The following is a 25,906-nucleotide window of genomic DNA, read 5'->3' on the forward strand; positions in this document are numbered from 1 at the left end:
CCAGCACAGTTCGGAGAGTGGGCACTCCAGCCAGTAGTATTCACAGCCAGACTAAGGAATGAAGTGTGAAATTTCTACTGCCCATGTCAAAGCCAATAGACATTCATTATGGATTCTATGGCTCTGATAATCAAACATTTGGCCTGTGATTGGGGATTTCCACTATTTTGACCGTAATCTGCTCCAGGAATTGCCCATCTGTACCCTGACTCCCTATCTGTGGACCAGCAACCTCCAGCTGGCCTTGTCACCCTGTGCCCTTCTTTCTTTAGCCCAATGGGGAAGTTGGGGAGAAGCCTTGGTGTCAGGAAACAGAAACTGAATCCTACGCCAGGGCCTAGCTGTCCAAAGGGAAACTGCCTCTGCCCTTTCTTCCCCAGCTGAACTTGGCCTCTGGAATCAGAGGTCAGGAACCTGGGGCCCCAGCCCACCCTCCAAGACCTCCTGAGGCACTTGGTCTCAAACAGGCAGCAAACGTGAGTGCCCACTGTGTACCAGGCCAGCCCAAGGCATGCTGATGCAACATATACCAATACTAGGAGGGGGGATTTAGAATCCTGTCTTCAGAGCACCCAAGACTTGGAGACCCAAGGATGAACCTCAGGAACTTCTGTCTGGGGGACAATGATTTCCAAAAGAGTCACCCAAGATCGTTCAGGGCTGCAGAGCCACTAGCTCCCTGTTCCTAGCATGCCGCTCCCTTCCCCGGGACCTGCAATCCTGCCTCGACCACCAGGGGACGCTGGGTACTCACTAGGCCACAGCTGCAACCCAACTTGTTGGGCAGGGGGCAGGTGCAGGGGGCAGGGGGAGGGGGACAGGGGGAGGCGCAGGGTGGGCAATGTCCCCTCAACTCCAGGGTTTCAAACCGGGACAGAGGTCTCCTTTCTGGGCTGTCCCTGCTCTTTCTCTTTCCAGAACAGTTATCTGGGCTGAAGCTGGTCTTTGTGGTGGAACAGGCTGAACCAATAGGCTGGACTCTGGTGGGGCTGGCCCCTTTGAGGTTGGGGCCGGGCTAAGCATAGGTGGCCTCTACATGATGTGATTGTAGTAGTCCTGGAAAGGGTCCTCCCCTGCACCCTATTCCAGGGTCACTGTGTCCATAACCCCACCATTCTTCCATCAGGTTCACGTTGCACTTTTCGGGACCCCAAATGGGAGGAACAGGGGAGCTGGGACAAGATAGCTGCCCTGGCCATAGTAGAGCTGACCCTGACATCCCCTGTGGCCAGGGACACATCTGACCCTCAGTGTGCCCAGCAGGCTGCTTTTCTTCACGGGGAGGTGTCCAGGCCCCAGCCCCCAGCTACACCATTCTCTAGTGGCCAAGAACCAGGTGTGGAGGCTGGGGGTGCATCTTCCCAGAAGGGGAGGAGGCCTAGGGCTTCCCGGAGAACTGGAGACGAGCCCTTGGGCCTCCACAAATGGCCAGACCGGTCCTACTCCAGCAGCCCATGAGAGGGCTGGGTCCCTGGGGAGAGGCATCCTTCCTGTCCCAATCCCGCCCTGTACTGTGCTCCCTGCCGAAGCACCTTCTGCCTTCTGCAGTGCGCTAAGTCCCGCCTGGTCAGCCTGACCGGCCCTGGGCCTCGGCTCAGCCCCTTCCCAGGTGTGCCCCCTGGTAGTCATAGGAATCTGCTGAGCCCAGCCCCTGAGGCGGATAGGCTGGGGGCTGGGAGGTCATGAGTTTCCTGTCCCCACTTCCAGCCTCCCCGTTCACTTGGCCAAGTCAGCATTTAGGACCAGGGAGGACTGCAAAGTTGGCAACATGGGTGTGTATGTGGTGAAATATACATAATATAAAATTTACTGTTTTAACTGTTTTTAAGTGTACAACCCATGACATTAAGTACGTTTGCAATATTGTATAACCATCACCACTGTCTATTTCCTGAACTTTTTCATTATCTGAGAGACTCAGCAATCATTAAACATTAACTCCCCCTCCCCGCAGCCCCTGGTTACCTCTATCCTACTTTCAGTCTCTGAATGTACCTAGTCTAGATATTTTATGTAATTAGAACCCTACAATATTTGCCCTTTTGTGTATGGCTGATTTCACTGAGCATAATGTTTTTAAGGTTCACATATGTTAGAATTTATTCCTTCTTATGGCCAATTGATATTCCATTGTATGTACATACCACAGTTTGTTTATCCACATCCATTCATTGATGGACATTTGACCTGTTTCCATCTTTTAGTGGAATAGTGCTGCTGTGAACATTGGTGTACTCTGTTAGAGTCCCTGTTTTTAGTACTTTTGGGTATATACTTAGGAGTGGAATTGCTGGATCATATGGTAATTCTATGTTGACATTTTGAGGAATGACCAAATTGTTTTCCCCAGTGATTGAACCATTTTATATTCCCACCAACAATACACAAGAATTTTAATTTCTCCACATCCTCACCAATATTTATTATTTTCTGTGTTGCTTTGTTTGTTTGTGAACAGCCTCCTAAAGTGTTGGGTTCACAGGCATGAGCCACTGTGTCTGGCCAAGTTTTAAATTTTGATGAAGTCCAACTTACCTATTTTTTTTTCTGTGCTTTTAATTTCATACTTAAGAAAGCATTGCCTAATCCAAGGTCATGAAGATTTTCACCTATGTTTTCTTCTGAGAGTTTTATAGTTTTACTTATATATGTTTCTGGCATCTCTTCCTTTTGGACTCAGGTCTGTGGTACCCCTTAGACACTCCCTGACCAGGGACACTCCATGGTTGAGGGCCTGCCTTTTTGGATATGGTACACTCAGCACACATCGAGCTCATGTTTGTGGGGTATGTGTTCCACAGGGCTCTCACGCTGCCTGTCAAACCTAGACTTGCCCTGCACCTCCCCACTCCAACTCTGAACCTCAACTCTGAACCCCTAAAGACCTCACCCCTCTCTTAGTCACTGAGGGGTTTGCTGAATGCCTGGTGGGCTCTGCACTGCTATGGGGCACATATCTTCAGTTCTAGGTCCTGAGAAATGGGCTCTCACATGCTGTAAAAAACAAGGCAAGGACAGAGATAGCTCTGGGGTAGCTACAGGAACCTCAAAGGAGAAGTTCCAGCTGGAAGTCAAATTCATGCTGCACCTTGAAGGTTGATTAAGGTTTCAGTAGGCAAAGATTATTTGTGGTGGAGATAGAGCTGGGCAGCTAGGGAGCCCGTGAGCAGGCAGAACTGCCCCCAGAATGGGTCTGTGGAGAGCAGGGAATGGGGACAGAGCTGGGGGCAGGAAATGAGGACCTTTCACATCTCACAGGCAATGGGGAGCCACAGAAGGTTTTTGAGCAGGGGAGTGACTATTAAAGGCAGCACTTTGGCAAGTTCAGTAAAGCCCCATTATGGCCTATAGTTAGTAAGGCAGGTGGTAGGAGACAAGCCTCGGGAAGAAACCATCTTTCTGGCTGGGTGTCTTGGAGTGAGTCACTGGGCATCTCTGAGCTCCAGTTCCTGTTGGTTTGGGTGGTGGGGAGGGGGCAGGGAAGTGGGGAAGAGGGAGAAACAGCTGTTCATCTGCCTTAGGGTGGTATCCTTGAGGGGCTGGGAAAGCAGAACTTGGGGTAGGGCCAAGGGACACAGAGGCTTTTCTGAGGCAGGCCACCAAGTGAGGGCATTCCTGGGCACAGCCTGAGCTGGGAACGTGGCCTCCTGGCTCTCTGCTGGTGGCTGACTCAGAGGTCCTTAAGAGCCCTGCTCTCTTGTTGAGTTGGCCAGCAGAGGAGGTGGGGACACAGGCTTGGACTCCCAGCAGGTGCTGGGGCTGAAGTGCCCAGAGGTGTCCCTGGAGGCCCCTGTGTGCCCAGCCAGTGCGGTGTGCACCACCCTCTTAGGCAACAGGAACAACACAAGAACCTGCTATGGGCTTCTTGCCCGAGCTTCTCCTACTGGCCTCATTCTTCCCACCAGGTAAGCTTTGCGGGCCTAGTGCCTGTCTTCCAGGCCCCAGCCTTCATAAGTCCAGCCCTTGGCAGATTAGACTATGCCTGGGTCACAGGTTTGGTTGCTGAGGTCAAGGGAGAACCCAGTAGGGCAATGGCCGGGAGCCGGGCAGGAAGCTATGATCTGTCTTGGAGCCACCCTACCAAACCTCTGAGCAGCCTTGGGCAGTGGACTGACCCCAGGGGCACTAAGAAGGGCTGCTCTAAGTGTGCATTTCTTGGGGTAGGGCAGAGTTTGGGAGCCCATCTGGAGCACCTTCCCTGGGGCAGTTCTCTGGGCTCTGTATCACCCTCCTCTCTGTCCCCCTGCTATTCTTCCTCCAGGCCAGGCCTCATGGGGCGTCTCCAGTCCCCAGGACGTACAGGGTGTGAAGGGGTCTTGCCTGCTTATCCCCTGCATCTTCAGCTTCCCTGCCGACGTGGAGGTGCCTGATGGCATCACGACCATCTGGTATTACGACTACTCGGGCCGGCGGCAGGTGGCAAGCCACTCAGCGGACCCCAAGCTGGTGGAGGCCCACTTCCGCGGCCGTGCCGAGTTTGTGGGGAACCCTGAGCACAAAGTGTGCAACCTGCTGCTGAAGGACCTACAGCCCGAGGACTCTGGCTCCTACAACTTCCGCTTCGAGATCAGTGAGGTCAACCGCTGGTCAGATGTGAAAGGCACCTTGGTCACAGTGACAGGTGATAAGTGGGGTGGCCTGGCTGCTCCCCGGGAGGGATTCCCAAGCTGCTTCTGGACCCCTTGGCTCTCAGCCCCAGCCCTTGTGCTGACTCTAACCCCAGCCAGTCTCAGCCTCCGTTCCAGCCCCGGTGTAGGCCCAGGCCTGGTTCTCCCTTGTTTTCACCCAAGTGGGGCTGGAGTAGAAAGCGCCTTTCCTTTCCTTCCCCTAAAAGCCGCCTCCCCAGGGCTCTCTCCTCAGCTGGGGTTTCCAGGGCAAGGGATCTCAGGGGTGGTGAAAGGGGGTCCTGAGCACTGCTGTCTGTGTCCTCAGAGGAGCCCAGGGTTCCCACCATCGCCTCCCCGGTGGAGCTTCTCGAGGGCACAGAGGTGGACTTCAACTGTTCCACCCCCTACGCATGCCTGCAGGAGCAGGTCAGACTGCAATGGCAAGGCCAGGACCCTGCTCGCTCTGTCACTTTCAACAGCCAGAAGTTTGAGCCCACCGGCGTCAGCCAGCTGGAGACCCTCCACATGGCCATGTCCTGGCAGGACCACGGCCGGATCCTGCGCTGCCAGCTCTCCGTGGCCAATCATAGGGCCCACAGCGAGATTCACCTCCAAGTGAAGTGTGAGTTGTCTGGGGACACACCCTTGTGGCTGAGCACATCTGTGGCTCCCTGACAAAACCCAGCCCCTCTTCAGCCCACAGAAACGGAACCTTTGCTCCTGACACAAAACCAGGCTGCACCTGGGCCTCCAGGGTAGGGCAAGTGGAGAGACACTGCTGAGCCCCGAGGGCTTCGTTAAATGGTTCCCTTCCACCTCCTACTGCTTCAAAGGGGCTTGTCCTTGAGGCCAGGTTGGGCAGAGAAAGGGAGACACAAAGGGTTGGGGAACAGGAGCTCCCACACAGCTTCAGGGTTGGCAGCAAGCATCCTGGGATTTCCCCCGCGCTGGAGGATGCTGCGCAGGTAGGGTTTATCCCTTTCCTGCCTTAAGCCTGTTCATGACAATGGGGACCAGGGTGTCACGCAGGCACGGCTATGAGTCAGTGGGGAGAAAGCCCGGGTTTCCATTGGTTATGCATCTTCCATCTCAAATGGGGCAGCCTATTCTAGGACAATCGCTGCTCACAGGCATCTGGCTGCTGGCTCCACCCACCCACTAGCTGTAAAAACTTCAGGCAAGTTCCTTGCCTCCCAGAGCCTCTGTTTTCTCATGTCTATGGTGAAGATAACAATAGATGGTTCCTGTCTCATAGATTTATGATAAAAATTAAAGGAGATGGGCTGGGCGCGGTGGCTCACGCCTGTAATCCCATCACTTTGGGAGGCCGAGGCAGGTGAATCACTTGAGGCCAGGGGTTCAAGACCAGCTTGGCCAACATGGTGAAACCCCGTCTCTAGTAAAAATATAAAAATTAGCCAGGTGTGATGGCGCGTGCCTGTCATCCCAGTTACTAGGGAGGCTGAGGCAGGAGGATTGCTTGAACCCAGGAGGTGGAGTTGCATTGAGTCGTGATTATGCCACTGCCCTCCAGCCTAGGTGACAGAGCGAGACTATGTCTCAAAACAACAACAACAACAAAAAGCAAATAAAGGAGATGACCCAGGTAAGGTATTTAGAAGAGTGTCTGGCACATATTAAACACTTGAGACCGGATACAGTGGCTCACACCTGTAACCCCAGTGCTTTGGGAGGCCAAGGTGAAGAATGGCTTGAGGCAAGGAGTTCGAGACCAGCCTGGGCAACATAGTGAGACCCTGTCTCTACAAAAAATTAAAAAACAAAAATTAGCCGGATATGGTGGTTTACACCTGTAGTCCCAGCTCCTTGGGAGCCTGAGGCAGGAGGATCACTTGAGACCAGGAGTTTCAGGCTGCAGTGAGCTATGATTGTGCCTCTGCACTCCAGCTTGGGTGACTGAGCCAGACCCTGTTTCTAAAAAAATAAGAATAAAACACTTGAATACACAGAGAGAGGCTTTGGAACAAGATTTCAGGAAATGCAGTTTATTTGCATTGTTGGCCTCCTGACAAACTGGGTAACTATTTTCAGAGCTCGTTTGATACTGCCTTTGGCCCCCTCCCACTAGGTGGTTGGTCCCTTACCAATAGCTTCCACAGGCCACTAATGCTAGCAGTGGGGTACCCATGGCCCTGTGTGTGGAGCTCGCCTCAAATAGAGGAGGGAGAATGGACAGCATTGGGAAGCAGAAAACTACAGCTAGTGGGGTAGGCTGGACGCTGGGCCAAGTGTCACGTGATCAGCTCTCAATGGCATAGGAATGCGTCAGGCGCAGGGGGGAGGAAAGGGATGGACATGGGCGGACAGAGCATGCCCTGGGTGGGGACTGAAGGGGACTGCTCTTTTATCTGGGCATACTTCCTTAGGACAGAGCTTTGAAAGGGGGACAAGAAGAAGTGTGCCATCCCCTGCCTCCCCAAGCACCTTACCCGATACCCCCCACTGTGCCTTTCAGATGCCCCCAAGGGTGTGAAGATCCTCCTCAGCCCCTCGGGGAGAAACATCCTTCCAGGTGAGCCGGTCACACTCACCTGCCAGGTGAACAGCAGCTACCCTGCAGTCAGTTCCATTAAGTGGCTTAAGGATGGGGTGCGCCTCCAAACCAAGACTGGTGTGCTGCACCTGCCCCAGGCAGCATGGAGTGATGCTGGAGTCTACACCTGCCAAGCTGAGAATGGTGTGGGCTCTTTGGTCTCACCACCCATCAGCCTCCACATCTTCAGTGAGTTCTTGGGAAGGTTGTGTATTGGCCAGAGAATAGGGAGGGGCTCAGGCCTCAGGGACCGAGAGGCGACAGGGCAGGGCAGAGCCAGCAACTGGCATAACCCGGTGCTTCCTGGATGCATGTGTGGAGTCCCAGCCTTGCCTTACCATGAGACAGGTGACAATACCCCCACAAAGAGTGGGGTGTCAGGGGGTCCTGGTGAGCCAGACGAACAGATGCAGAGCACTCCGGGAGGCTCCACTGTAGTGGCAGGCGGGTGGTTTAGGATGTGCAGAGATTGAGGCTGATTAACTGAGACCTGGGGACTGTGTGGGGCTGGGACTGGAAGTCGGCTAGGATCCCCCATCACTCCCTGTGCTGCCCTTGCAGTGGCTGAGGTCCAGGTGAGCCCAGCAGGTCCCATCCTGGAGAACCAGACAGTGACGCTAGGCTGCAACACACCCAACGAGGCGCCCAGTGATCTCCACTACAGCTGGTACAAGAACCATGTCCCGCTGGAGGACGCCCACTCCCATATCCTCCGGCTGCATTCCGTCACTAGGGCTGATACTGGCTTCTACTTCTGTGAGGTGCAGAACGCCCACGGCAGCGAGCGCGCGGGCCCTGTCGGCGTGGTAGTCAACCGTAAGTGGCCAGGGTGGGGTGGCACTGGACACAGTCAGAGCAGGGCCAGACAGTGGAGCCCCAAGGAAGGGTTGGGGTCCTGCGCATGGGAACTTCAAGGCCACTTACCTGGAGGTGGCCTTGAGCTCACGTCCCAGCTCTACACACCTGGGCAAGGTTTTGACCTCCCTCCTGTTTTATAAAAACTTTTTATTTGGAAGTTTAAACTTATGAAAAGTTGCAGAGAAAGACAAAGAATGATTATATACCTTTAACCTAGATTTCCCATTTATTAACATTTTGGCACATTTGCTTTATCTTTCTTGCTGTCTACACAGACACACACACACGTACATACATACATATAAATGTATGGATATAGACTTGCATATATACATGTGTACATATATGGGCACTTGTGCGTATGCACATCCACTCTATGTGGACATGGGCACATATACATATATGCACACTCTCTATATACATATGAATATGTTATCTATGTATGTATCTACCTACATATTTATATTCTTGTAGCTGCAGACATGATGCTCTTTACCGCTAAATTCCTAAGATCATTCTCTTACATAACCACAATGCAATGATCATGATCAGGAAATTTAGCATTGATGGAAGACTTTTTTTTTTTGAGATAGAGTCTCGCTCTGTTGCCCAGGCTGGAGTGCAATGGTGCGATCTTGCCTCACTGCAACCTCCACCTCTGGGGCTCAAGTGATTCTCCTCCTGCCTCAGCCTCCCAAGTAGCTGGGATTACAGGCACCCACCATCCTGCCTGGCTAATTTTTGTGTTTTTGTAGAGACAGAGTTTCACCATGTTGGCCAGGATGGTCTTGAACTCCTGACCTCAGGTGATCCACCTGTCTCGGCCTCCCAAAGTACTGGGATTACAGGTGTGAGCCACCACACCCAGCTGATAGAAGACTATTATCTAAGCTATAATCATTTTACCAATGGACCTAATACTGTCTTTTGTAGTTATCCTTTTTCTGGTCCAGAATATAATCACAGTTCACACACTGCATTGGGTCGTTGTGTCTCTTAATTCTCTGTTAGTCTGGGACTGTTCCTCAGTCTTTCCTTGTCGTTCTTGACATTGAAACTTGCAGAGTTCAGGCCTGCTGTTCTGAGGGGGTCCCTCACTCCACATTTGCCTGACTTGAATGGCCTGAGACCATGCCCTCTGGCGGGAGGCTGCAGACGGACGTGCTGCTCTGCCCTGTCAGGAGGCACTCCCTGGCAGCTTGTCCCATTGCTGATGACGCTCACTTTGGTCACCTGGCTAAGGTGCTGTCCCTCACCAGATCTCTCTGTTAGTTTTCTCATCTTTGAAGTGGGGCTCCTATCCCCACTTGCAGGGTGGCCTCGAGCACTGCTTGGGACAGCAGAGTGATGTGCCCAGCCCAGCCAAGGACAAAAGTGTATTCAGCGCTTTGGGATCACCCCCTTCTCCCAGGGCATTGTGGGACAAAGGGGTGCAGAGGTCACGGGTTGTATCAGGGTATCCAGGGAATGAGGGTGACAGGCCCGCCTCTCGTCTCCACACAGACCCGCCTCTCACCCCAGTCCTGACAGCCTTCCTGGAGACCCAGGTGGGACTTGTGGGCATCCTTCACTGCTCTGTGGTCAGTGAGCCCCTGGCCACACTGGTGCTGTCACACAGGGGTCATATCCTGGCCTCCACCTCCGGGGACAGTGATCACAGCCCACGCTTCAGTGGTACCTCTGGTCCCAACTCCCTGCGCCTGGAGATCCGAGACCTGGAGGAAGCTGACAGTGGGGAGTACAAGTGCTCAGCCACCAACTCCCTTGGAAATGCAACCTCCACCCTGGACTTCCATGCCAATGGTAAGATGGGCACCGGCAGCCAGGGAGAGTGGAGGGAGCCTGAGGAGGAGCTTGCTCCAGCCTGTTCCTTCTAGAAGTCTAGTGGACTCAACTGCAGGACTGAGCTAGCTGGCTAGGTCACATGAAAGGGGCTGTGCAGTGACCCAACCTCAGAGCTTCCTGAAAGTCAAGGCAAAAAGGGAAACACAACAGGTCACATCATTCCTTTGCGTATACACTGACTCTAAACGTGGAGAGTCCCTCAGAAGCATTCATTATTTTTTAATTATGAAATTTTGGGAGCAGGGTCTATGCTAGCAGTCAGATGTGGGAAGCCAGATAGAAAAGTAGGGTTTTCTGGCTGGGCGCAGTGGCTCACACCTATCCCAGCGCTTTGGGAGGTCGAGGTGGGTGTATCACAAGGTCAAGAGATCGAGATCATCCTGGCCAACATGGTGAAACCCCATCTCTACTAAAAATACAAAAATTAGCTGGACATAGTGGCGAGTGCCTGTAGTCCCAGCTACCTGGGAGGCTGAGGCAGGAGAATCGCTTGAACCTGGGAGGCGGATGTTGCAGTTAGCCGAGATTGCGCCACTGCACTCCAGCTTGGACGACACGAGTGAGACTCTGTCTAAAAAAAAAAAAGGAAAGAAAAGTAGGGTCTTCCAACATTCCAGATTTTTGTTTTTGTTTTTTGAGATAGGGTGTTTCTCTGTTGCCTAGGCAATGGTATGTTCATGGCTCACTGCAGCCTCAAACTCCTGGGCTCAAGCCATCCTCCCATCTCAGCCTCCCAAGTAGCTGAGACCACAGGCCCATGTCACCACACCCAGCTAATAAAAAAAAAAAAATTGTGAGCAGGCACGGTGGCTCATGCCTGCAATCCCAGCACTTTGGGAGGCCGAGGCAGGCGGATCACCCAAGGTCAGGAGCTCAAGATCAGCCTGGCCAACATGGTGAAACCCTGTCTCTACTAAAAGCACAAAAATTAGCCAGGTGTGGTGGCATACACCTGTGGTCCCAGCTACTAGGGAGGCTGAGGCAGGAGAATTGCTTGAACCTGGGAGGCAGTGGTTGTAGTGAGCTGAGATCACACCACAGAACTCCAACCTGGGTGACAGAGCAAGACTCCATCCAAAAAAGCTGGCCACAGTGGCTCACACCTGTAATCCCAGAACTTTGGGAGGCTGAGGCGGGTGGATCACCAGAGGTCAGGAGTTCCAGATCAGCCTGGCTAACATGGTGAAACCTTGTCTCTACTAAATGTATAACATTAGCTGAGTGTGGTGGCACTCCTGTAATCCTAGCTACTTGGGAGGCTGAGGCAGGAGAATCACTTGAACCCAGGAGGCAGAGGTTGCAGTGAACCAGGATCATGCCACAGAACTCCAGCCTGGGAGACAGAGTGAGACTCAGTCTCAAAAAAAAAAAAAAAAAAAAAAAATTGTTTGAAATGGAGTCTCACTGTGTTGCCCAGGCTGGTCTGGAACTCCTGGCCTCAAACGATCCTTCTGCCTCAGTCTCCCAAAGTGCTAAGATTACAGGCATGAGCTACCATGTCCAGTCAAGCCAGGTGTTGGACATAAGTCTGGGCTCTGGCTCTGAATCTTCAACCACGCTGCAACCAGCTACTACCAATAGATCTGATTTGGCATTCCAGGGCAAACCCTCCTGATCCACCACAAAGCCCAGAGCTACCTACAGTAGTGTGGGGGAAAGGAGAACCCTGGAAGGCTTTTTATATAGGGCAGCATGGTGGGGGGGTGGAGAGGCGGGACCCTTCCCAGCCTCTTCCTCTCCCTGCAGCCGCCCGTCTACTCATCAGCCCGGCAGCCGAGGTGGTGGAAGGACAGGCAGTGACACTGAGCTGCAGAAGCGGCCTGAGCCCCATGCCTGATGCCCGCTTCTCCTGGTACCTGAATGGAGCCCTGCTTCACGAGGGCCCCAGCAGCAGCCTCCGGCTCCCCGCGGCCTCCAGCACTGACGCAGGCTCATACCATTGCCGGGCCCGGGACGGCCACAGTGCCAGTGGCCCCTCTTCGCCAGCCGTTCTCACTGTGCTCTGTGAGCAGCCACCACCTGCTGCAGCCTCCTGCCGGGACCCACCAACCACTGCACCTCCTCCAGGCCCCCCAACCCTGTCCTGCCCTGCCCCACCCCAGGGTTTACATCAGGAGGCCTGGGTCACAGGCCTGGCCACGATTGGCCTCTCTACCTGGGACTGAAGTTTAGGAAATGAGGCTGGGGCCTTCTCTACCTCTCCATGTCTTTACCCTCCAATCCCAGCCCTGTGGGTTTCTCTGTCCCAGCCTCAAGCTAAGTATGGGCACCACATCCATGCTCTGTCCTCATGGGTGAGCCCTGGGACACCACACTCCTCTGTGCACATGCCCCACAGGCTGCGCTGGGCTCCCATAGACACCAAGGCAAAGCCCCTCAGCACAGGGACAGATGGCCCCTCTGCATCCGCCAAGCGGGGAGGCTCCATATGAGACCAAGGGCCTGATTCCAGAGGTTTCCCCTGCCACGCATGTGCCGGAGCCACATCCCAGAACTGTCAGAGGGCAGTTGCCTCTGCAAGGTTTTCTGGTGTCTGAGTGAGATCACATGGGGGCCGCGGCTGACGGCTCTCTTTTGGCCACCTGTCTCCAGAAGCCTTCAGGAAGAGGCCATTCTATGCATTCGCTAGTATCACAGGATCTGGCTTGGAGATCAGAGATAAGCTGCAGGGCAGACCTTGAGGGGAGGCTCGTGGTAAGGCATTGGGTGCAGGCGTAAGGCATTGGGTGCAGGTAAGGCATCGACTGCTAGGTGGACACCCTGCTCAGCAGCAGTTACGCAAGGCACTTAACGCAAGGTGGCAGTCAGCCCATACGGCACCTTTGTTTGAGCTAGAAAACGGTGCTTCTTCTTCTGGGAAGACTCAGTCAGCATCAGGGCACAGCCTAGCTTGAGGAGCATGAGCTGAGTTCCACCCACCCTGGTCTGATTGCCCTTGTGCAGGGCACAGTCTGCGCAGCTGTCTGGGGCAGCCCTAGGGATCTGCCTTTGTCCAATGTATTCTGGGAGCCTAGCCAGGCTTGTGGGGCCCTGGCAGCGACCGTGGGATGAGTGCCCATGTTCTTCCTCCCTGCAGACCCCCCTCGCCAACCAACGTTCACCACCAGGCTAGACCTCGATGCCACTGGGGCCAGGGCTGGACGGCAAGGCCTCCTTTTGTGCCGTGTGGACAGCGACCCCCCCGCCAGGCTGCAGCTGCTCCACAAGGACCGTGTTGTGGCCACTTCCCTGCCGTCAGGGGGTGGCTGCAGCACCTGTGGGGGCTGTTCCCCACGCATGAAGGTCACCAAAGGCCCCAACTTGCTGCACGTGGAGATTCACAACCCTTTGCTGGAGGAGGAGGGCTTGTACCTCTGTGAGGCCAGCAATGCCCTGGGCAACGCCTCCGCCTCAGCCACCTTCAATGGCCAGGGTGAGTTGGGCAGGGAATGGGCGGCCTGGGGACAGGGGCTGGAGTTCTGGACTGTTCTGCTCCCGGGAGGATCTAATCAGGCAAAACCACTCTGTGCAGCTGTGGGGGCCCCTCGCTGCCCTCCTCCACGTTCAGGTAGAGCAAAGCTGCTCCTTCCCATGATCTCTGTTCAGGCCGGGGACAGGCGGCACAGTACACAGCTGGTCTCTGAGGAAGGACTCCCCAGCTGGGACAGTTGGGCTGCCTTGTCCTCCTTCCCTGTACTGCAACCCTCTCTGCCCAGGGCCCGCACAGTCCCCAGGGCCCAGTTCTCCCAGGCTGCCCTGTGAGCTGGCTTGCTTTTCTCCCTAATCCTGTGGGCACCCCAGGGGGCCTCCTTCCTGTTCCTTCCAGACGAGTGGCTGGACCTCTGACTCCTGGGGGCAGGGGATGGTCAGTGAGCCTGTGCTGCCTGCTCTCCAGCCACTGTCCTGGTCATTGCACCATCACACACGCTTCAGGAGGGCACAGAAGCCAACCTGACTTGCAACGTGAGCCGGGAAGCCGCCGGCAGCCCTGCCAACTTCTCCTGGTTCCGAAATGGTGTGCTGTGGGCCCAGGGTCCCCTGGAGACCATAACACTGCTGCCCGTGGCCAGAACTGATGCTGCTCTTTACACCTGCCGCATCCTCACCGAGGCTGGCGCCCAACTCTCCACTCCTGTGCTCCTGAGTGTACTCTGTGGGTGACTAGCATGGGCAGCCTGGGGACTTGGAGGGTAGAGGGGTGGTCTGGGGAGAACCAGGGGTTGGGCTGGGGTTTGGGGAGGAAAGAGTGTGGCTTAGGCTGTGTGTGTGGCAGGAGGTGGGGGACATAGTGTGGCAGTTGAAATGTGGTGAGCTAGGCTGCGTGGCCTCAGCTCACTCTGTTCCTCTAGATCCCCCGGACCCTCCAGAGCTGTCAGCCCTCCTAGACATTGGCCAGGGCCACATGGCTGTGTTTGTCTGCACTGTGGACAGCCGCCCCCTGGCCCGGCTGGCCCTGTTCCATGGGGAGCACCTCCTGGCCACTAGCCTGAGTCCCCAGGCCCCATCCCGTGGTCGGCTCCAGGCTAAAGCTGAGGCCAACTCCCTGAAGTTAGAGGTCCGAGAACTGGGCCTTGGGGACTCTGGCAGCTACCGCTGTGAGGCCACAAATGTTCTTGGATCAGCCAACACCTCACTCTTCTTCCAGGTTCGAGGTGAGTGTCAGTCTTCTGAAGATATGGTAGACTCTGATGCCCTGGAGGCTACTCTGGTCAGACTTTGGGCTGGGTCTTGTGAATTTTATGCAGAAATGTGTATTTTTCAGTCCTGGTAAGGGCAGTTTCCAGCCTGCCAGCAGAAGGCCTCCCTTTGCCTCCAGCTAGATATTTTCACCTGCAATAACTGCAGCAGCCACTAGGAGACAGTAGCAATTCACAAGGTGACTTGCTTGGTGGGAGCTCTTTCTGCAGTAACTTACTTTGTGATCATAAAATTTTGTTACATAGTAAACATTCTCATAAATATGTATATTTATATTATGCACATATGTTTATGTATGATATATACACATACAAATATACATTATGTGTTCTTATGCATAATATATTCATATTTATTTATATACACATATACGTGTGTGTGTGTGTGTGTGTATATACATGTATATATAGTCTCTATAAAAATCCTCCCTCAGGCTGGGTACCATGGCTCATGCCTGTAATCCCAGCACTTTGGGAGGCTGAGGCAGGCGGATCACTTGAGGTCAGGAGTTCAAGACCAGCCTGGCCAACACAGTACTAAAATTATAAAAATTAGCCAGGTGTGGTGGTGGGCATTTGTCATCCCAGTTACTCGGGAGGCTAAGGCAGGAGAATCGTTTGAACCTGGGAGATGGAAGTTGCAGTGAGCTGAAATTGCACTTCACTCTGGCCTGGATGACAGAGTGAGACTCCATCTTAAAACAAAAACAAAAACAAAACAAAACAAAATTCTCCCTAAACAAATAAACCAGGACAAAGGAAAGATAATACCCATAATGCGAAGGTCAAAGGAACACACATGCTTCTTCCACCACGGTGACCGACAGCACCAATTTTGGGACATTTACTTTGAGCCTTGATTCTGTGTATCTTTTCTGACTTAGCATACCTATTTTGCAGGGAGAAATTGAAGGTTCGAGTTTTAGGAGCTTTTCCCCAGTTGCATGACCCTGCTGGCTGTGGTCTCAGGCGTGGTCTGTGCTCTTGCTTAGCATTCCAGCTGTCCCTCCATCTCACTCCCTGTACCCTGGGGTTCTCCTGCTTCAGACCCAGGGGCCACCGAGGAGCTGCCCTTTGCCTGGTTCCCAGTTCCTGTGCTCTTGTGGCCTGGAGTCTGAATGCAGGGCCGGCCTGTTGAGGGCGCTCAAGATCACATAGCTGCTAACATTCCCTTCCAAGCCCTCGGTCACCCATGCTGAGTCCAGCTCCTAGTTAGGACAATGGCCCTAGGATGATCTAAATCCCTCCCTTTTCAGTACTTTATGGGTTGAACCAACATTTGTCAGGAGCTAACACATGCAGGCATGGTGCCTGGAACTGGGGTCACAGGTCACACAAGTCCAGTGCCCATGAGGCTTATGCTTTGGTAGGCGAAATATGACTGACACAGTAAAACCATCCCACCAGGTGGTGGGAGGTAAATGCCAGCATGGAACCTATGCAGGAGAGTGGGGAGCAGGAGGGGCAAGGCATGGGGCTGAGTGGGCCTTGGTGGTGGTCTGGAAGGGGGCTGCGGCTCCATCTCACGGAATTGGGTTGTGTAGTCCTAGGTGGATACGCACATGGTCCCAGACTGTGGGAGGTGTGGTGGAGAGCCCTCACCTGCTCTTGGTTTTCCCCTGCAGGAGCCTGGGTCCAGGTGTCACCATCACCTGAGCTCCAAGAGGGCCAGGCTGTGGTCCTGAGCTGCCAGGTACCCACAGGAGTCCCGGAGGGGACCTCATATCGTTGGTATCGGGATGGCCAGCCCCTCCAGGAGTCGACCTCGGCCACACTCCGCTTTGCAGCCATAACTTTGACACAAGCTGGGGCCTATCATTGCCAAGCACAGGCCCCAGGCTCAGCCACCACAAGCCTAGCTGCACCCGTCAGCCTCCATGTGTCCTGTAAGGACTTTCATCTCGTCTATGTGTTGGGGAAGGAATGCAGTCCCCTGGTCCTGGGCTCTGTCATGTGACAGGGCCCTGGATGAGGGACCCCCTGACTGGGTCCTGACCACTCCCCACCCTGTGTAGATGCCCCACGCCAGGTCACACTCACTACCCTGATGGACACAGGCCCTGGGCGACTGGGCCTCCTCCTGTGCCGTGTCGACAGTGACCCTCCGGCCCAGCTGCAGCTGCTCCATGGGGACCGCCTTGTGGCCTCCACCCTACATGGTGTGGGGGGACCTGAAAGCAGCTCTCCCAGGTTGCAGGCGGCTGTGGCCCCCAACACACTGCGTCTGGAGATCCATGGGGCGATGCTGGAGGATGAGGGTGTCTACACCTGTGAGGCCTCCAACACCCTGGGCCAGGCCTCGGCCTCAGCTGACTTCAACGCTCAAGGTCAGTGTGTGTGTGTGTGTGTGTGTGTGTGTGTCTTCTTTAAAAGAGGAGAGGAGGTGGGACAGGGTTCTAGAAGCCTGGAGGCGTAGAAATAATCCCCATTCCCACCCTTCCTAAGGGTGGTGGACTCCAGACTTGAGTTTCATGGGAGAACCTTTTTTAAACACCAAATTTTACATGCATGCCCAGTGGATAAAACTAAAGAGGGAATTTCAGGAGAAAGTGCAGCAGGGGAGGGGAGGTGTGCGGTCTCCCCATTTGCCCCCAGCCATGGTCAGGGAGGGGCTCAGGGCCTTCCAGGACTCTGCGGAACTCCACTGGGGACCACTCAGGAGCCAGTGGGCGATTCCCAAGCTCGACCTCTGAGCCCCATTTATAGGTGGGCCACCTGGGGCTCCCAGAGGCCAAGGGGCTCCCCAGCAGTAAGGGCAGCTCACCCACATGGAGACAGGTGGCTTGCTGTACACAGCCTCAAGACCCTCGCTGGTGTCCTGTGCTCTCCCTCTCCCCAGCTGTGAATGTGCAGGTGTGGCCCGGGACCACCGTGCGGGAGGGGCAGCTGGTGAACCTGACCTGCCTTGTGTGGACCACTCACCCGGCCCAGCTCACCTACACATGGTACCAGGATGGGCAGCAGCGCCTGGATGCCCGCTCCATCCCCCTGCCCAACGTCACAGTCAGGGATGCCACCTCCTACCGCTGTGGTGTGGGCCCCCCTGGTCAGGCACCCCGCCTCTCCAGACCTATCACCTTGGACGTCCTCTGTGAGTCTGGCTGGATGCAGGGTGGGGCTGGCAGGTGTGACAGCAGCACACAGGGATCAGGGCATGGCCAGAACCCCACAGGTGTCCAGTGGGGAACTTGGTACCCAGTAGCTAGTGGAGCACTGGGCAAGGAGCATTAGAGTAGGGGGCACTGGGGTGAGTCCTGTCTGGGCAGAGGAGCAGTGCCTCAGATTGGGTGGTTGGGAGCCATTGGGGTGGGGAGCCTGGGCTCTCCTGAGTTTGAATGCCACCTGCAAACTGGCCTCCTGCAGGCTGCCGCCTGTGACTCCTTGTAAGCCTCTCATGCCCTGCAGATGCACCCCGCAACCTGCGCCTGACCTACTTCCTGGAGAGCCATGGTGGGCAGATGGCCCTGGTACTGTGCACTGTGGACAGCCGCCCGCCTGCCCAACTGGCCCTCAGCCACGCCGGTCGCCTCTTGGCCTCCTCAACAGCAGCCTCTGTCCCCAACACTCTGCGCCTGGAGCTGCGGGAGCCACAGCCCAGTGATGAGGGTTTCTACAGCTGCTCTGCCCGCAGCCCTCTGGGCCAGGCCAACACGTCCCTGGAGCTGCAGCTGGAGGGTGAGGCAGGGCCCAGGCCAAGCCCACTGAGATGGAAACCCACTGTGGTGTCTGGCTGATCCTGGCCTCCTTGGTACAGGTGTACGGGTGATCCTGGCTCCAGAGGCTACCGTGCCTGAAGGTGCCCCCATCACAGTGACTTGTGAGGACCCTGCTGCCCGCCCACCCACCCTCTATGCCTGGTACCACAATGGTCGTTGGCTGCAGGAGGGTCCAGCTGCCTCGCTGTCATTCCCGGTGGCCACGCGAGCTCATGCAGGCGCCTACTCTTGCCAGGCCCAGGATGCCCAGGGCACCCGCAGCTCCCGTCCTGCTGCCCTGCAAGTCCTCTGTGAGCAGGGGGTCCTTGGCCAGGGCTGCCCAGGAGGAGGGTGGTAGAGGGTGTGCTGGGCTCTGGTGGGAGTGGGCACAGGACTGCAGTGGGCCCAGGAATAGGCAGTTGGGGAATGAGGACATAGGTGCTGGAGAAAGAGACAGTCCTATAAGCCCTGCCTGGAGTACTCTGCCCATAGGACTCCTGGGAAGGTGTCACTTCTAGGAAGTGGCCATTGGTCCAGAGGCTTCAGCCTGGCCAACCCCAGGCAACTGGGCAATGCACAGTGCAGGGTGCCTAAGCAAGGCCCGCATCTGTGCCCTGCCTGCCCACAGATGCCCCTCAGGACGCTGTCCTGTCCTCCTTCCGGGACTCCAGGGCCAGATCCATGGCTGTGATACAGTGCACTGTGGACAGTGAGCCACCTGCTGAGCTGGCCCTATCTCATGATGGCAAGGTGCTGGCCACGAGCGGCGGGGTCCACAGCTTGGCATCAGGGACAGGCCATGTCCAGGTGGCCCGAAATGCCCTACGGCTGCAGGTGCAAGAGGTGCCTGCAGGTGATGACACCTATGTTTGCACAGCCCAAAACTTGCTGGGCTCAATCAGCACCACTGGGCGGTTGCAGGTAGAAGGTGAGTGGGAGATGGGGAGGAGGAGGGTCTCTGATGCTGTCAGGTCCAAGTCTATGAGAGGGGCTGGAGCTCTCACTAGAGCGGGCCGTCTAGTCTGAGAAAGCCCTGCCTTGAGAAGCCTAATCTGATGGAGGAGGCACAGCTCCCACTGGAGGGGGCACAGTTCCACTTTGGAAAGCCCAATCCCAAGTCAGACTGAGACCTTCCCACAATGTGCAGAGGCCCCTCAGAGGTCCACCCAGAGGCTCCAGCCCCCGAGGCCTACAGATCCCCAACCACCTATCTATCCTCCACCCGCAGGTGCGCGCGTGGTGGCGGAGCCTGGCCTGGACGTGCCTGAGGGTGCTGCCCTGAACCTCAGCTGCCGCCTCCTGGGTGGCCCTGGGCCTATGGGCAACTCCACCTTTGCATGGTTCTGGAATGACCGGCGGCTGCATGTGGACCCTGTGCCCACTCTTGCCTTCACCCACGTGGCTCGTGCTCAAGCTGGGATGTACCACTGCCTGGCTGAGCTCCCCACTGGGGCTGCTGCCTCCACTCCGGTCATGCTCCGTGTGCTCTGTGAGTGTGAACCTCCTCCCCTGCCTTAGTCTCCCCACGTCTCACACGCCCACCTCAGTTCTTCCTCCTCTTCTGTCTGCCAAGAGTGAAGACTTCATGGATATTGAGTTCTGGGTTGGAATCCTGGCTCTCCCACTGTCTGGTTGTGTGATCTTGTAAAATGGGGAATACATCATTCACCTCATCTTGCAAGTAGTATAAGAAGTAAATGGATGGGCACGGGGGCTCATGCCTGTAATCCCAGCACTTTGAGAGGCTGATGTGGGTGGATCCCTTGAGGCCAGGAGTTCGAGACTAGCCTAGTCAATATGGCGAAACTCCGTCTCTACTAAAAACACAAAAATTAGCACGGCATGATGGCACACACCTGTAATCCCAGCTATTCAGGAGGCTGAGGCAAGAGACTCGCTTGAACCTGGGAGGTGGAGGTTGCAGTGAGCCAAGATCACCACAGCGCACTCCAGCCTGGGTGACAGACTGAGACTCTGTCTCAAAAAAAAAAAAAAAAGAAAAAAAGAAAGAAAAAAAAGAAAGAAAAAACCAAAAGAAATAAAGCATGCTGAGTGTCTGGCACACAATAGACCCTCATCAGTCTTGGTCTCCCACTCCAGCCTTCACCAAAGCCTACACTGTGTCAGTCAGCTATTGCTACATAACAAGCCACCCCAAAACTTACTGTTTCAAACAAAAGCCATGTTATTTGCTCAATTCTGTGGGCTTGGCTCAGCTGGGGAGTTCTTCTGTTGTTCACACCTCATGTGGCTGCAGTTGTCCAGTGGTCTCAGATTACTGCACACTCGTGGCTGCAGGTTGGGCCACATGTGCCCAGCAGGCTGGCCTGGGCTTCCCACGTTGTTGTGTTCCAACAAGCAGAACAGAAGCTGCAGGGTCTCTTGAGGTCTGGCTCTGAAGTTGCACAATGTCACTTCTTTCTTCAGTTGGTCAAACTGAGTCACAGATTCAAGGACTGAGGAAATAGGTTCTGCCTCTTAATGGGAGGAGCAGCAGTCACTGTGCATGGGTGCAGGGGGGGAGGAATTTGTGGTCATTTTCTGCAATCACCACACTCCCTTCCTCCCACAGACCCTCCCAAGACGCCCACCATGATGGTCTTCGTGGAGCCTGAGAGTGGCCTCCGGGGCATCCTGGATTGTCGAGTGGACAGCGAGCCCCTTGCCAGCCTGACTCTCCACCTTGGCAGTCGACTGGTAGCCTCCAGTCAGCCTCAGGGTGTCCCTGCAGAGCCACACATCCATGTCCTGGCTTCCCCCAATGCCCTGAGGGTGGACATCGAGGCACTGAGGCCCAGCGACCAAGGGGAATACGTGTGTTCTGCCTCAAATGCTCTGGGCTCTGCCTCTACCTCCACCTACTTTGGGGTCAGAGGTAAGGGGAGGGGGCTCCATCTCCCAGGCCACTCTGCACAAAAGCTCAGTTCTTAGGCCCAAAGGCTTCCTTCCCTGTATCCCTTCTGCTGCAGCACAACTTGCCTGTCTACTCTAAACTGATTGCTAGGGGCTCCCTTGTGTGGAGAGATAAAGCAGAAGTTAGAAGGTTTCATCTTGGGTGGGTCCCCTTGGAAGGAAGCACTGGGGGCCTGCAGCTGTGGCTGCCCTGAGTCCCCCTCTGTGTTCCAGCCCTGCACCGCCTGCACCAGTTCCAGCAGCTGCTCTGGGTCCTGGGAGTGCTCCTGGGCCTCCTGCTCCTGCTGTTGGGCCTGGGGGCCTGCTACACCTGGAGGTAGGTCAGGAGCCAGGGGTGGGCCAGAAGATTGGGGTAAGGCAGCCCAGCTCATCTTCCCCTCAAATTCCCCCAGGTCCTTTAGGACCTCCTATCAAGTTCACAGGCTGCCTACTTCTCAGACTGCCCCTCCAAATTGGGAATCCCTTCTAAAATTGCCCCTGAATCCTCCTTGCTGTAGTTTTCTTCTTTCCTCCTCTCTGCCCTGGCTGTGCTTAAGCAAGGGCTAGGGAGGAAGACAGAGGAAGCACCCACTCTCCACCCCACTCTGGTGGTCTGGAGCCAGCCTGTGGGGAGTGGGAGAGGAATGGGGGCAGCAGGTGGGGAGGGGAGAGGCTCTCTGAGTCTACTCTGGGCCTTGCAGAAGGAGGCGTGTTTATAAGCAGAGCATGGGCGAGAATTCGGTGGAGATGACTTTTCAGAAAGAGACCACGCAGGTATCCATTCAACACACGCGGGCAGATACAATACCCAGCTAACCCACAGTGTCGACTGGCATCTGCAGACTGCTGTCATTTATGGGATGGTGCCTGGGACCAAGGGGAGGTTGGGGAGAGCATGCAGGGAACCAGGAGCCCCTCGGGAGATAGGAGAGCCCTGTTCTGCTTGGGGCAGAGAGAATCCCTCTGTCTGCTGGTGGCTGGCTTAGAGGACTAGGGGAGACTTTCTGGACTTAGCAGCATCCCCTCCATTTCCAAGACGCATGTTCTGACTCCCCCACCTTTGATCTGAGGCCTCTTCCCCACTCCCGAGCCTGCCCATCACCTGGGCAGAAGTGAAAGTCAGTTTCTCCTCCCCTGTGGTGTGTCCCTTCTGCAGCTGATTCACCTGGTGGGCCAGGGCTCCAAGTCACACTTCCAGCCATGCACACTCCCACCAATCCTCTTGGGACCCTACCTAAGGCTAGGGGCCTGGGAGCCTGCCCTGGCTCCCAGAGGCCTCCTGTAACCAGGGTTTTCTCTATGGGAAGTTCATTGATCCTGATGCAGCCACATGTGAGACCTCATCGTGTGCCCCACCCCTGGGCTGACCAGTGGTGTTACCTGCCCTCCAGAGGAGAAGGTGGCCAGCATCTGTGATGACTCCAGCCTATGAATGTGAATGAGGCAGCATTGGGTCCTGCCTGCCTCTATGAAAACAGCTCTGTGACATCTGACTTTTTATGACCTGGCCCCAAGCCTCTTGGCCTCCCCCCCAAAAATGGGTGGTGAGAGGTCTACCCAGGAGAGTGTTGACCCTGGAGGACACTGAAGAGCACCGAGCCGATCATGATGACCACTTCTCTCACTCTCTCTTCTCTGGATCTCCTCCCTTCTCTCCATTTCTCCCGCAAAGGAAGCCCTGCCCTTTCACGTCCTTCTCCTCGAAAGCCACCCTGGACTTTGATTGGATTACAGCATCCTCAGAGGCTCAGTCAAGGCACTCTGTATTCAGTAGAGTATCAGTCAGCCTGCTCTAAAAAGAGACCAAATACAGTGGCTTCAACATGATAGAATTTTATTTTTCTCTCCCATGCTAGTCTGGCTGTTACGATGGTTTAAGATGATGGGGCTCAGGATCCTTCTATCTTCCTTTTATCTATCCCTAAAATGTTGCCTTTGATTGTGAGGCTCACCATCGTCCTGCTCTGTCCACGTGCCCTCCAGCCAGAAGAGGGAAGAGTGGAGGTAGAAGCACACCCATGCCCATGGTGAACCCAACCCAGAAGCTACACAGGACTTTTCCAGTCACTTCCCATTGGCTGGAGTATTGTCACATGGCTACTCCAAGCTACAAGGGAGACTGGGAAATGTAGTTTTTATTTTGAGTACAGAGGACATTTGGAATTGGACTTCCAAAGGACTCCCAACTGTGGGCTCAGCCCTGGGACTTTTGACATTGTTGGGAATGCCATCAGCAGGCCATGTTTCGTCTCAGTGCCCATCTACTGAGGGCCTGGGTGTGCCACTGGCCATTCTTGTCATGGGCTTCCTGGAAGAGGTGATCACTCTCACACTAAGACTGAGGAAATAAAAAAGGTTTGATGTTTTCCTAGGGAGAGAGTGAGCCAGGCAGTGGAGTTGCCTAAGAAGACATCCTTGTGCCAGATTTGGCCCCTGAAAGAAGAGATGCCTTCATTCCCCCCACCCCCACCACCACCCGTACCCCCAGTGGCTGGGTACTGCCTTACTGGCACTTACAAGAGTGGAGGGCAGACACAGATGTCGTCAGCATCCTTGTTCCTGCTCCAGATGCATACCCGTCCATGGCTGAGTGGACTCCTGTCCTTTTCCTGGAGGCCCTGTGTCGGGCTGTTAAAGAGAACGAGTTACCAAGAAGGACTTACATGCCCCTGCGAATCAGGGACCAAGAGAAGAGAACTCTTGAGTGGGCTAGGGACTCCCCCGCAGCCTGGTGGAAATGGTGGGAGGAGCTAAGAGCCCTCTGCTCTAGGATTTGGGTTGAAAAACAGAGAGAGAAGTGGGAGTTGGCACAGGAGCTAACAGGCTGGGAGGCAGTTGGAGGCCAGGTGAACTTTGTGTAGCAGAGGCCGCACCCTCCCTCATTCCAGGCCCTTTCATTTTCATGCTCCATTGGCAGACTCTTGCTGGGAGCCTGTTCAGAATGTCCTCCCAATAAAACTCCATCCTGTGACGCAACTGGAGTGAGTCTCTTTCTTGCAACCCAAACAACTGGGCTAGAACACAGAGGAGTCTCAAGTTAGTGGGGTTTATTCTTAGACACCATCTGTAGGAGGGGGCCAGGGGCTGCAAGTTACATGACATTTATCACAAATTACCTTATGCTGAAGTGATTTATGTCCCTTTCTGCTCCTTGAGGCTCCATGTGTTGCTCACATTTGCCACCCACGATGACCAGCCCCATGCATGGCATGCAGCAGGTGGGCATGTGAACTAAGCATTTGTCTTGTCTACATTGCTGACAATGGGGAGAGTGGAGAACATGGACTAAATCCAGAGGTGGGACAGGGAGAGAGCAAGCCAAATGCAGCCAGATGTTTGGGGGCTGTCTGGGGAAGAGGGTGAGGGGAGGATTATAAGCAGCCGCTGAAGCTGCGGCTACTGGGGGATCTGGGAATATGTGGCTTGGGAGTCTTCATCTGCTGCCGTGTACTTCCAAGGGGACATATGTCCATCTTGGATCGCAGGGTTCTCAGAGGGATTTGTTGTGTTCGCTTCCAGTGGTCTGAGGCCTCCTGAGACTTTTCGTACATTTAATTGAAGTGTAACATACAGAAAAGTTCACACATTATAAATGCAACTCAAGGACTTTTCCAAAAGCAAACACCCAGATCAAGAAACAGACCATCCCACAGTCTCCGCTTACACCCTGTACCAGTTGCAGTCCCTACAAGGGTAACTACTATCTTGACTTCGAACACCATAGATTTGATTTGCCTGTTTTTGAACTCTATATAAGTAGAATCACAGAGTGTGTATAATGACTTTGGAAAACTGTTTGACAATATCTATTAAAGTTAAAATACCCTTGCCCTATGGACCTGAAATTCCACCCACCTTGCCAAGGGACAAAAAGTTTCCCTCTAAATGCACCAGGCTGTCAGGGATGAACCCTTGGCTTTGGGGCCCCCATTCATACACAAGATTTTTTCTGGGGCACCCAAGCATCAGCCTGTCATCTCAAGGTGCCACCCTGGCCATCTCTGAGGGCTGGAGTCAGAGTGCCTCCCTCAGACATCCTGTTCTGCATCATTCCTTGGGAGGAGTCATGTTTACAGATGGTGGTGTCACCCATGCCAAGTACTTCGAAGGGTTAACGCTCACTGGTTTGCCTGTTTCCCAGGACACTTTCCGATGCTCCTCTGGAGGGTGAGGCCAACAAGCTAGTGGAGAAGTCATCTTTCCCAGGTGCTGTTGGGCGCACCCGGAGCTGCTCAGTGCATCCTAGGATCCCTCTTCCTCAGCTTTGGTTTGACGGCCTCATCTCCTCCCCTACAACCTCAAAATGTAAATAAACCCTTGCTCAGAGACTTCGGCAGAAAACTCCTCTGACCTGCACTTGGACACAGCTCATCTGGGTTTGGGAGGTGTCAACTGTGTAAGGAAGACTCTGATCCCCATGTGGCTCTTCAACTGCGCCCCCTCCACAGTCAGTTATTAGCACTGACTGCTAGGAAGTGAGTAACACACATATTCCCAGACCACATGGAGCTCAGGAGCTTGGGGAGACAGACAGGGAAGTAGATGACTACAGTGCCTTGTGAAACGTGTTGCAGGGAGAAGTGTCATTCAGGGGATGCTAACCTGGCTTTGGGTAAGGGACAACCTCTGAATGACAGAACATTAAAGCCATGGCCTGCAGTTTAAGTAGGAGTTGACCAGTTCGAGGTAAGAACACCAGTAAGCAAGGATGCCAGAGTAGCTCCTAGAGCTGCCTTCTCTACCTGACATCCACACTGAAGCCAGCCCCTCTGTGTTCAA

At 54.7% G+C, this 25,906-nt stretch overlaps 1 protein-coding gene across 1 annotated transcript; it reads left to right on the forward strand.

Moving 5' to 3' along the window:
* Nucleotides 1-3,731: 3,731 nt before the first annotated feature.
* On the forward strand, nt 3,732-24,103 carry SIGLEC1 (sialic acid binding Ig like lectin 1). Its single transcript, XM_010378963.2, has 21 exons — nt 3,732-3,905; nt 4,262-4,621; nt 4,933-5,229; nt 7,084-7,350; nt 7,723-7,977; nt 9,523-9,822; nt 11,611-11,868; nt 12,941-13,276; nt 13,739-13,996; nt 14,193-14,495; nt 16,166-16,426; nt 16,556-16,867; nt 17,380-17,631; nt 17,946-18,215; nt 18,295-18,546; nt 18,864-19,163; nt 19,464-19,724; nt 20,808-21,110; nt 21,362-21,464; nt 21,829-21,901; nt 22,435-24,103. The coding sequence occupies exons 1-21, from the start codon at nt 3,857-3,859 to the stop codon at nt 22,492-22,494; spliced, it is 5,130 nt and encodes a 1,709-aa protein (XP_010377265.2). The 5' UTR covers nt 3,732-3,856; the 3' UTR covers nt 22,495-24,103.
* The last annotated feature ends 1,803 nt before the right edge of the window (nt 24,104-25,906 follow it).

The sequence above is a fragment of the Rhinopithecus roxellana genome, chromosome 13, assembly GCF_007565055.1.
Source record: "Rhinopithecus roxellana isolate Shanxi Qingling chromosome 13, ASM756505v1, whole genome shotgun sequence".
Taxonomy (NCBI): domain Eukaryota; kingdom Metazoa; phylum Chordata; class Mammalia; order Primates; family Cercopithecidae; genus Rhinopithecus; species Rhinopithecus roxellana.

Coding starts and splice junctions, on each gene's coding strand:
- SIGLEC1 (XM_010378963.2), top strand. CDS start 3,857: ATGGGCTTCTTGCCCGAGCTTCTCCTACTGGCCTCATTCTTCCCACCA. Junction 14,496..16,165: donor ACTCTTCTTCCAGGTTCGAG/GTGAGTGTCAGT, acceptor TTTCCCCTGCAG/GAGCCTGGGTCCAGGTGTCA. Junction 21,111..21,361: donor CACCTACTTTGGGGTCAGAG/GTAAGGGGAGGG, acceptor TCTGTGTTCCAG/CCCTGCACCGCCTGCACCAG.